General features: G+C 35.0%; 1 protein-coding gene across 1 annotated transcript; it reads left to right on the top strand.

Annotated features, from left to right (window-relative positions):
- Nucleotides 1–4,203: 4,203 nt before the first annotated feature.
- LOC108038841 lies at nucleotides 4,204–5,257 on the top strand. Its single transcript, XM_044461633.1, has 4 exons — nucleotides 4,204–4,217; nucleotides 4,269–4,365; nucleotides 4,426–4,636; nucleotides 4,696–5,257. The coding sequence occupies exons 1-4, from the start codon at nucleotides 4,204–4,206 to the stop codon at nucleotides 4,812–4,814; spliced, it is 441 nt and encodes a 146-aa protein (XP_044317568.1). The 3' UTR covers nucleotides 4,815–5,257.
- The last annotated feature ends 6,529 nt before the right edge of the window (nucleotides 5,258–11,786 follow it).

The raw sequence follows: 11,786 nt of genomic DNA, 5'->3' as shown, positions 1-11,786 counted from the left end.
AAGAACTGGAAAGAGGTGGTCAGAATAAAAGTGAAATCAATCGGATTGGAGCTTAATCAATCCATTTAAAACATGAAAAGGAAGGGAGCTGCTTTGGAACATATATATGAGTTCGAAAATGTTGTAACATTATTTACTTTCAAAATTAATTTATTTAATCAAACAAAAATATGTGTTTAGCCTTTGGGAAATGTGTCTCAATTAAAACCAATTTAAGAACTAGTTCAAGAAACCAAGCACAAATATTAACTTATCAAATTATCTATTAAAATAATCAAGGATCTTAAATTCATCCCAATACCAAAAAACATCTCAAATAATAAAGATTAAGAGCGAAGTGGAAAATATAATAGACAAATCTATTTAATAGGTCCATGAATTTAAAACAATTGATAGTTTATCAATTCCGATTTATGGCCACAGTTTTTCTCTGTGTACGCATGCTCCCATTACCCCTTACCCTCATTTCAGCTTCCTCCTCTCCATTCACTTCCACTTATTATTGTTGATAGCTTGTCCTTGAACTTGACCCAGCAGCTGTGGCAACGAAGTCGATCTGCCCTTTATTATTATAATTTTTCTTTATGCTCTCTCTTTATCAAGCAGTATAGTACTACACAAGTGCTCACTATAATTAATCAGTTGCCGCTGGGTGAGACTGTATGGGATCTTGTGAGGGGCTACTTATCGGTTGGGGGTCCCTCTGGGGGCCCCGTCACCCAATCTCCGATCGCCGACTGTTGTAATGAATTGTTTAATCTCGCTTCATTCACAGCTTTTTTTGCGCATTTAACATTTTTTAATTTGACACCTTGCCAGCAGATCTGTTTGCACTTCTTGCCCTGATAACACCTAAATACGTCTTAAAAATTCATGAATTTTAATTGGACTTCGAGCTTATCGTTTTACGAGTAGCGGAAATGGCCAAGAGATCTGCGGGAACTGAGAGGAGGTTACGAAGATGATAAGGCTAAAATAAGAATTTCAGACTCAATATTGAAAGATGAAATATTTTGTTTACATGACCTTTTAATAGGTGTTAAAACAATTAATGTTATACTTATTAGCGGCATTATATAAGCTATGCCGCCCGAGATTTTTATTATAAAAGGGAATTCTTCAAGATACTTTTTTAGAAATCTTGCAAGTTATTAAGATAATCTTTATTTTTCTTCACATTTTGACTGAAGTGCTTAAAATATTCGAAAGAAATGGTTTAAGTGGTGTATTTATGGATGTCCAACATTCATGTTATAGTTACTAAAACTTTTCGTTTTAAGCAGAAACATTTAATGTATGATTAATTCACAAACCATCCCTTAAATAATATTTTAAGACGTTGAAATATATATATGTATATGTATGTATATTTCTTATTTAATTATTAATAGCAATGCAAACCCGGTTTGCCATGTAAGTTCATATAATTAGACCTAAATAAGTCGCAAACTATTAAGCATACGCATTGTTGGCCCGCAAAAGTTATCACCCAAAAGACACGTGTGGGGGCCTATGACGAAATTTCCATAAAAAAAGCGTCAATTGCAAACAGCGGCAACCAAACCACATAAATAACCCAAAAACAAAGTGAAAAATGACAATAAAAAGAAGTAACAATTTAAATAGCGCCATCCACTGAAATTGTAGACAAGCAGACGGAGGGGAGTAGGGTGTTAATAAGCGAAGGTAATGCGAGTAGCTATCGAAATTTCCACCTAGACATTCACCAAATATTTTGCAACCGTTTCTGATGACCTATGAGAAAGTCTGGGAAAGTTGAGCGATAATCGAAAAATATGTCACTGCAGAGTGGGTAAAAAATTTGAGTTGCAAAACAATCCCATGCGACTCCATCCAGTGCAATTGCAGTTTTAATCAAAGCCAAAGTCAAAGCCTAGGCCTCGTCTAGTCCACACTATGGGGGAGATAGAGAGCTCCGGAAATGCATTATGTATCAAATAAAAAACGAGCAATTGTAGGCCCTAGAAAAAAAGGGGTTAATTTATAGGTATTAATAGAACTGATGCAAAAATACACGCAAATTGGCGGTGCAAGCGGAAAGAGTAAGAGTAATCTAGTTTATAAGGATTTATATAGAGTTATTCCCCTTCAAAAAGTTTTTCTATAATATTTAAAAAAAATTTCATTAATGAAAAAAACTTTCATATAAACAAAGACTTGTTTTGACTTGTCTCTATAAATGTAAAATATTTGTTGTTGTTTTACCCCCAAATCGATTTAAATTTTTTTAATATATTTAAATATATATGCATATATATATATGGGAACATAGATGATAAAAATAAATACAAGGAATTCAAATACAATTAAGATATATAGCGCCGCTATTAAAGCATTGCGTTTGTTTTTTAAACTAAACTGTATTTTCTGGGCAGCCACAAGGTATGCCTTTAATATTTTCAATATCTTTGCAGATCTTATATTGAGTAGGCAACGAATGGGTTAAAATCTGGTGCTGTAGCTGGCACTTAATTTTTATAAAGCTACAGCAAAATAAAAGTTAAACAAAATGTAATTAAACAATACCAACCAAAGCCAAAAGCAACAACCATTACAGCAAACAACCGCGACATAAACAGCTGCGACAGTTTTCGACTTTTCTGCATTACCAAAAACATTCAGAGGGATATAAAGGAACTGGGGGAGTGGGATTCGAAAATACCCCTTTTACACAATCCGCATTACACTCCCCCATTCACCCAACCCAAGCCGAAAAACCACAAAATGCGTGTTTATTAATTAAGCGCATTTGTTTTCATTAAACAAACGTTTTAATTGAGCATGAAAGTTGGCGCCGCCGAAATAAACGCGACAAGGCAATAGACGTGGCCATAAAAACGAGCTGAACCCTTTAACCCATGCCACCCACCTGACGCACACAAACAGCCAGAAACCGACATAATAATTAATTTCGTTGTATTTTAATGGATTTGCGTTGGTAGACATAAGGAAAAGCTGTGGAAATCCCAATGTGCTCACTGGGTGATTGATGAAAGTGTTTTCCAGGATGAAATTTGTTTCGGAAGAAGAAGGAAAATATTTTAAAATCTTAGCGGTATTTTTAATTTTTATAAAACCGAGGCACAATAAAAAAAAGTTTTAGAAAAAGCAAAACAATTTTGTTTTATGTGTTTAATTTTGTTTACTTTTTTTTCTACTTTCCAAAATTTCAAGGATATCAGTTCTTTACAACGGCGACTAACCCATTTTTGCTTACCCGCTTCATTGCTCACTTCATTCTACCATTCATCTTGGAGTCTCTGAACCGGCTTCTTTTCAACGAGTCCATTGGGTGCAATTAAAATTCGGCCCTGAAATTATTATTATTGCTCATGAAAAACACTTTGCCACCAACAAGCTCTCCCCCCTTCAAAAGCGAAGCTGGGCCAAAATTTTTTGGCTAAGACTTGAACTCGTTGGGATGTTTTTAAAAGCACTTTATACGCCAACCACACGCTGCATGATATAGATATAGATCAACCCCCTCTGCCCATAGTTCCTATGATTATTTTTCATAAACTTGGCAAATGCTTTGGGAAATCCATTTAGCGGGCAAACGCAGCCGCATTACTTTATCTCTATTTGAGGCCATCAGGATTATGATTTGTGTCTGGGTGTGGATACTCGAACTGGGCGAACTGACTGAGTTATGGGGCATGGCAGAGGCATCTACTACTGTGAGGCTGTAAATTATGCCAAGTCAAGGAACTTGGAATGGCTTTCAAAGACCACAAGCACCAAAGTGGCAATGAAAACAATTTGATAATGATATATGTGGGATATTGATAAGGAATAAACGTAGTGCACACCCTAAGATAATAGTTAATTTAATTACCTGAAGGAAATTGATTAGATTATCCTCAGCCTCTTAACAAACATTACTTACGGATAAACTTTACAAAATAATTGTTTCCATATGATAAAAAAAACAAATGAACTCATAAACAATTAATTTGGTTATATTTAACAATCCGAGCCAGCTTGATAAACTTAAATTTGGAAATATTTTGGGTGGCTGTCCTATAGCTTCAATATAAATATATGAAAAATGCTTAAGTGTATTTCGAATTGTTAATCATGCGTTAAGTAACACTTTTGGTTTCGTGGAAATTTCAATGTTCCGCTTAGGTAAGCGATTTGATACAAAAACGTCTATCAGTTGGAACTTTTTGATTATTTAAAATGGGAAAGTGCAGGTGAGCAATCAAAAAATATATTTAGTAAAGATGATTTCTAATGTTTTACAGCTTTCTGATTTTGGGAACCTTGGCAACCATAGCCTTCCAAGAAGTTTTTACCTTGCAACCAGGTCCATGTCGAAAGTTGGTCCAGAGCTATCCACCAGTTTGTTCACCAAAACCACTTACTATGGATCCTTAATAACAGTTTTCTACACCCATGCAGACCACCATTAAGGGCAAAATGATACATCACTCCCTTTATCTGGATATATTTACAAAGGGGGAAAAGAAGCAAAATAAGCCACTCAATGTATGCCTTCACGTTGATTTCCAAGAATCTTTTCTGAAGGGATATACGGTTATAGGTACGGATAATAAGGACTTCGCGGTCCTGTACAAATGTAACTATTTCGACGACTCAAAGTCCAACGTTGGTAAGTACTTACTTACATTTATATGCAGCTGAAATAAGAATAATTTATTTTTACTCTAGAGCTGATCAACACGTATACTAGGCTGAAAACTCCGAGCAAGGATACTTTAACTTTAATTTCCCAGGCCTTTAAAAAGAATGGCCTAAAGGAAAATAGCGAACTGATCTTCTGTCAGTGAGATCGAGAACCGGAATCTAATTCAATCCATACAGGCAAAGTAAGGTCAAAAGTAGCGCACGACGAATTTTTTAATGCTTTTATTTGAAGTTGTTTTTTATTGGTTTCCGTTGCTTTGTTATACAAATCCAATTTGCGCCAATGTGCGGGGAAATTTTCCTCTCACCTTACTTTCTTTCCCCATTTCACCCTCTGCTTGTCATAAAAATATGCGACATTTCGTTTTTATCGCTTTTGAAAAACTTTATTCTTGGCTCTTTGGTGTTCAATTCCTCCTTGCATTGCTTTTTATTTGTGACGCTCGATTGGCGATTGAAAAGCGCCCGATTGGCTGCGATTTCTGGACTCTTTTGGTTGGGGAAGTACCATGGACAGATATTGATAATTTTTAATTAAATACAAAGTAGTGTATGTTAATTTTTGGAAAAAATAAAAATAGTTAAAGACTAAATAAAACTATTTTGGATAACGATAAATACTTTTCTAGCCGTTGGACCAAAAAGTTTTCTTGTTACAATAAAAATTTTCTTAAATATAATTTATATAAAGTTTTCTAAAAGGACAGCCTTAGGTAAAAAAATTGTTGTTGTATTTATAAGTTTAGATTTTTTAAAAAATTAGTTTAAAACTCATTTAAAGGCTAAGGCTAAGAAAAGCAAACTAATTGCAAATATTTCCCTTGCATTGCCAACAATTTTTTGAAAACACGGGAGTAATTGGCAAAAATTTTAAGGTAATTTTTCCGAATTTTTCTGAAATTGTTTATGAGTACAAAAGAAGGCAACGTTAGAAGAATCTTAAATTGTATTACCAAATAGCGATGATTTCGTGGAACACTGAACCTTGTTATTGAAAAAGTTATTTCATTTAAATTCGCCCACTGTAATTCTGCCCCACCCAACCAACACCAAGTTAACATCATCAACAACATGGCAGAGACCCCACTTCCCCCACCTCGCTGAGGGGAAAACAGCTTTTCCGCGTCGTCATAAAATGCAAGTGGTCAAGTGGAGGAGCTCAAAGCCAAAGTCAAAGAGGAAATCACAAAATGAAAAACGAAGAAAAACAATTAAATGGCTAGAAGCAGCGGCAGCAGTCGACAGAAGCAAAACAAGCGAATAAACTTGGGAAAATTCTTGGGTGGAGCGGGGAAAATGGGGAGCGGGAAGTGGGAAAGCGAAAACTGAAAGCTGCATTTGCGACACGTCGAAAAGCGTCAGCGCCAATGGCAACTCAGTTTAATTGAAATCAAGTGGATCGGAGGGGTTGGAAAATGTGGGTGGGCATGGCGAGAATAGGGGTAGAGTAGGGTATCGAGTGGAAGGTTGATTGCCGGGGTGGATTGCAAATCGAATTGAAACGCCGAAACGTATTCGAAAATCGACAGCAAACGTAATTGAAATTGCATGAGCAACAATGTGCGGTGGGTAAAAAGTGGGGACGAGAGGTGGTTGCAAAATGGGGGAAGTGGGTGTGAGGAAGTGGGGGTGGAGCTGCCAAATGGAGGAGATCCAAACGAGTGGACAGACCCCCAATCAGCCGGTTGCTTACTTTACACATAAATTGGCAACACTGCGGCAGAAGTGGGGCACAAACTATAGAAGAAAGAGGACCTGAATAATACACTACAACTTAATTCTGGTGGATACTAATATAATATTGATTACCAATTAATTAAACATTATGGTATTAAATATTAGACTAGTAACGACATTAATTTCAAAATTAATTTGTATTAAGTTAATCTGGCTAGCTAAATATTCTTTAGTAACTTAAAATCATTTTATTCCTAACAAAAATTTATTAATTTACTTCTTATTTGTCAAGTATTTATATTGCATAGTTAGAAAAATCTTTTTGAAAGTAAAACAAAACATAAAATTTGTTTGCATATTTATTAAGAAACTAGTTCTTTTAAATAGTCAAAATACCTTACCTCAATACTTGCAACTTTTCCCAATTTCATTTCCTTGACTTCTTTGACTTTTTATGGATTTCAATACGTTTTCCTGTTACCCCCAGCCACAAAAGAAAATTTATGGACCATGTTTAAGAAATTAAATTCCCAGCAGCTGCCAGTTTCTTAAACTGATTAACAGTTGGCAAAATTTTTGTTTAATTACTGCGGCAGAAAAATAAATCCATTTCTGCAGTCAGATAAATTTCCATTTAGTGATTCATGCAAAGATCTCGACTTGGCATAAGGCAAATTTTTGAAGCAATTTGCAAATTGTTTTCTAAGCGCACATACAGATACAAATACTATCAATGGAGAAAGAATTTGTGGGCGAGCGAGGGGTTGGAAAAGTGTCAGCAGAATAAATGCTGACAATAAATAAAAATGGAAAATGATTGAAACATGTGTCAGGCATTTTCGATTTTTTGATATGCCATGCACGTCCTATGGGCCCTCCTTCTTCATCTCCTTCACCCTTGTCTTCCTGACACTGTTTCTATACTTTGGCGTATGCCAATAGCCTGGAAATGTAAACAAATAAGAAAGCAATCAGAGGCGACATTTTCTAACCTAACGTGAGTGCGCACGAAAGTATGCTATAAAAAATATGATGAGTCTGACGAAGCGGCGGAAACTGTGAGTAAAAAAGGAAACGATATGATATAGAATAACACGAATGCTCATAAAGATTGTTGCTAAAGAAGTGTTCACATTGTACTTAAGCGAGGTTAAGGGGGTAGTATAGAAATTTAAATTCTCTATTGTTTTGTCCTATACACCTCGAGAAACTAGTTTTAGGATATTATTTTTCCCCAAAGCTGTTAAAGTTTACTTTGAAGTTGAGTTTTACAAATTTTGAACACTTAAAGTATTTTATACAATTATTTTTTAATAATTTAAGTAATTGTTGTTATGAGTTTAACAAAAGGAATTTAAATAGTGTTAAACCAAAAAATATACTATTCCAATATTTACATTTTCATTTTTAAAATTCTTAACAAAAAGTAGAAATAAGGCTTTTGTACTTAATTTTAATTTGACTTTATATTTTTACTAATGGTATGGACCTAATTATAAATGATATATTTCCGTAAAATCATTTTTTAATATTTTCCCTCGGCCAAAGCTACCTCTTTCCACGTCCTATCAATATCAATAAGCCATATCGGTGTCATTGGATGACAGGCCCAACTAATACCATATTGATTGCCTGACCAATAAAACTCCACCCACGAGGGCATTTGCACCACATAACTCGGCATCAGGCGGCACATCCTGTTGAAGTATAAAAGGGTTTATGGCTTGTTTGCAAAAAAACGAAAATAAATAAAAACAAGAAAGGAAAGCTAACTTCGGGCGGAGCCGAAGTTGATATACCCTTGCAGAATACTCTGTTAATTATATTCTCCAAAATTATTCATATGATGCATTCTCAATACTCATAAAAAATCCCAACTTCCTAACTTTAAAAACACCAAAGTTATGGCATTTCCAATCGTTCAGTTATATGGCAGCTATAGGATATAGTCGGCCGATCCTTATGAAATTTGGTAGGTCGGATTGATTGGCCAAAAATAAAACCCATAGAAAATCCCAACTTCCTAACTTTACAAACACCAAAGTTATGGCATTTCCGATCAATCAGTTATATGGCAGCTATAAGATATAGTCGGCCGATCCTTATGAAATTTGGTAGGTCGGATTGATTGGCCAAATATAAAACCCATAGAAAATTCCAACTTCCTAACTTTACAAACACCAAAGTTATGGCATTTCCGATCAATCAGTTATATAGCAGCTATAGGATATAGTCGGCCGATCCTTATGAAATTTGGTACGTCGGATTGATTGGCCAAATATAGAACCCACAGAAAGTCCCAACTTCCTAACTTAACAAACAGCAGAGTTATGGCATTTCCGATCAATCAGTTATATGGCAGCTATAGGATATAGTCGGCCGATCCCGGCCGTTCCGACTTATATACTGCGTGCAAAGGAAAGAAGGGTGTGTGCAAAGTTTCAACTCGATAGCTTTAAAACTGAGAGACTAGTTTGCGTAGAAACAGACAGACGGACAGACGGACAGACGGACATGGCTATATCAACTCAGGAGGTGATCCTGATCAAGAATATATATACTTTATAGGGTCGGAGATGTCTCCTTCACTGCGTTGCACACTTTTGACCAAAATTATAATACCCTCTGCAAGGGAAATAATAATAGCGCAGGGAAAGGAGAAAAAAATCCCGAACAAACATTAATTTGTAACGCACGTTTGGCCAATTTCGGTTTTACAATTTTGACCAAAAAATGTACCCCAAGTGACCGCATAACGAGCGCAAATCAATTTGCCACGTTGATAAGCAACCCTCTGACGATGATAACCCTTTTTTATCCCTTCGCCCGATGGGCCTCTGCTGTCATAGCCGGGGATTTATAGATATTAAATTAGACAGGATTTTAACACGCGCACGTAACTTTGACATACATCAACCGGACTTAACTTTGTACAACGCAAAGAAAAATAAAAATAGGAGAGACAAAAACAATCTCAAATAATGCAAATTGTATGCCAAATGTTGAGATTTGTTTTGCTGACCGAACCAGAGCATAAAAAAGTAACATAAATATTTCCTGATACGAACACACATGTGTCCCAGCTGCGTCAGTCTTCGCATCCTGCGGTTGCCCCAATTTCATTTCCGAAACGCATTATAATCATAATAATAATAATAACAGTAAGCAAAGATGACAGCAAATTTCAAATAGGTGTGAAACGAAAACTCTGTTGTGTATAGATTGGTCAGCAGTTGGTTTTCGGGTTTCGGATTACGGGGATATAAGGGGTACAAAGTCACATATGTTATGTGGCCAATGGAAAATTCAAATTGGGAAAAGGATTATTGACCAAATATTGGCTTGTATTTGGGGGAGGGTTAAGCTTTTAGTTTAGATTGGTCAAGTGTTAAGAATAAGATTTCTGAACGTGTTTAAGAAGTTTTGGATTTAAAAACTTATAAATTAATTTTTCTCAGAAGGCCAAATTCATGGGCAAAAACACACGTAGCCAAAGTATTATTTTTATTGTCGTTTTCTTTAGAAATTGTATAATTCTACCTTTTAACAATCAAATCATAAATAACAAATTCTCGAAGACAACCTACCTCCATTTGCAGTTTAATGAACTGTGAGTAAGGGGTAATCCCAGACCGATGGCCCCGCTTTCCATAGGCACCAATCCAAGACATTAGCTATGGCTATTTACCTTTCAGTTTGTCTGAGTTGAGCTCACATTTTAGGGTCAACATGTGAAAGAAAATAAAAATCTCACAAATTATTTATTAATTACCCAGCGCAACCTCTTTTGATTCAACTCAAAAGACAACTTTGCAGCGAGTTTGGTTCATACTATAGGCCTGAAATAGTGTTTTCAATTCTCTGCTTATCGCTATTGTAAATTTTAATTTCTCTCTCCAGCTTCCTTCTCAGTTTTTTCATTTTCTCTTTTTTGGCACAATAAAACAATAAATCAATCACAGTTAAGGCTTGTGTTGTTTTGTTATCTAAAACCAAGTTTTTAGTGTCTTGTTAAATTTTTTGTGGGTCTCAAATTTTTTGATGCCTTGGGTATGCACTGTGAAGAAAATTTTAATGATTTCATAAAATTTTGTAGATTTTATTTATAAAAAAAAAATAGTTGTACTGTTTAAATTATTTAGAATTATTTGCGGCAGAGAAACTTTTGCAAATTAATATTTGGCTTTACATTTTTTGTATTTCTTCTAAAGCTGCACCTTTTGGAGCCTTAATTAGGAACTGTATAAAAAGTATTCTTATTATTCTTATTATTAAAATATTTGTTTATTCATTAAAAAAATCAAATTAATTTACAAATGCTGGAAAGAACCAATTTTACAAGGGTAAGATATGTTGTGGGTTAACAAAATGTATTTTTAAGATGTTTAAAAATTGGGCCAGTCAAATATTTTAGGTGTACATTTTTCAATGTTGTTCGTTTGAGATCTGTTAAGTGCGATAAAAGAAAAAAAGCTATGACATGTTTTCTGCCCATACATTTATATTGAATTGTTTAAGATCAAAGCCAAAGATGCGGGTTGCTAAGGAAAAAAATGAACAGCTAGGGATGAGGTAGGTTTTGAGGAGTACTTAAAGTTTAGGCAGTGAACATTTTTATGTGTTCTTTTATTAAACGGCCAAGTCAATTAAATAAGGAACGCAGTCGAAAATCAACAAGCTGTGGTGGAAAATGAACGAAAGATAAATATACCCACTCAACGGTTGAGTGAGTTTCTCGCTCTCTCCATCTCTCACTCACGTTCACTCATTTAACAATGGCGGTCGGCACTCTCTCTCTCACTCTGGTTTAAGTGGGCGTGGCCTCGGCTCTGAATCCACTTCCCATTTCGTTCCTGTGAGATCCCACCGTTTTGTCTGAGTAAATTAAAATTTTGTGTAGTTTATTATTAAATGAAGCGCATTTTTGTATTTGTATGTGGACTACCCGTCTGTCTGCCAATGTGTGTGTGTGTAACACCAGCAACAGCGGCATTTTTATATAGATAAACATAAATATAAATCGTTGGCCGTCGGTGGGTTAACAATCCTCAGACCCACCGACAGACACATAATAATATTAAAATGTTAATTAGCGTATTAATTCAGTTCGCGTTGAAAGAATGGGTTGGAAAAATCACCAGATAAATATATCATATTTTGGGGATATCGTAGTTTTTCGGCATAGTAAACTTAAAACTGAACAATATATTTGCAAGAAAATTATGAATTTAAGAATAATTTAATTTTTACCAGTGCTTAAATTAACATTTTTCAAATCGTACTTTTTATAAATATTCTCCATACTTTCCATTATGAAAAACATTTTTTTTAAACTCCAATTCATAATTATTTTTATTATGTTTTCGACAACCGCCTTTTAACATTTAATAATCAATTTGTGTAACCCTCTCCCCCCAACTTTCTACTTGTCCCTTAGT

The sequence above is a fragment of the Drosophila rhopaloa genome, unplaced genomic scaffold (genome assembly GCF_018152115.1).
Source record: "Drosophila rhopaloa isolate 14029-0021.01 unplaced genomic scaffold, ASM1815211v1 contig_47, whole genome shotgun sequence".
Lineage (NCBI taxonomy): Eukaryota > Metazoa > Arthropoda > Insecta > Diptera > Drosophilidae > Drosophila > Drosophila rhopaloa.
The sequence above is the reverse complement of the archived record's forward strand: the minus strand, read 5'-3'. Positions and strand labels throughout refer to the sequence as shown.

Bases quoted from the DNA above. Each gene is read 5' to 3' on its own strand.
- LOC108038841 (XM_044461633.1), top strand. The intron at 4,366-4,425 runs GTTTGTTCACCA...ACACCCATGCAG, and splicing joins TGGTCCAGAGCTATCCACCA to ACCACCATTAAGGGCAAAAT. The intron at 4,637-4,695 runs GTAAGTACTTAC...TTTTTACTCTAG, and splicing joins CGACTCAAAGTCCAACGTTG to AGCTGATCAACACGTATACT.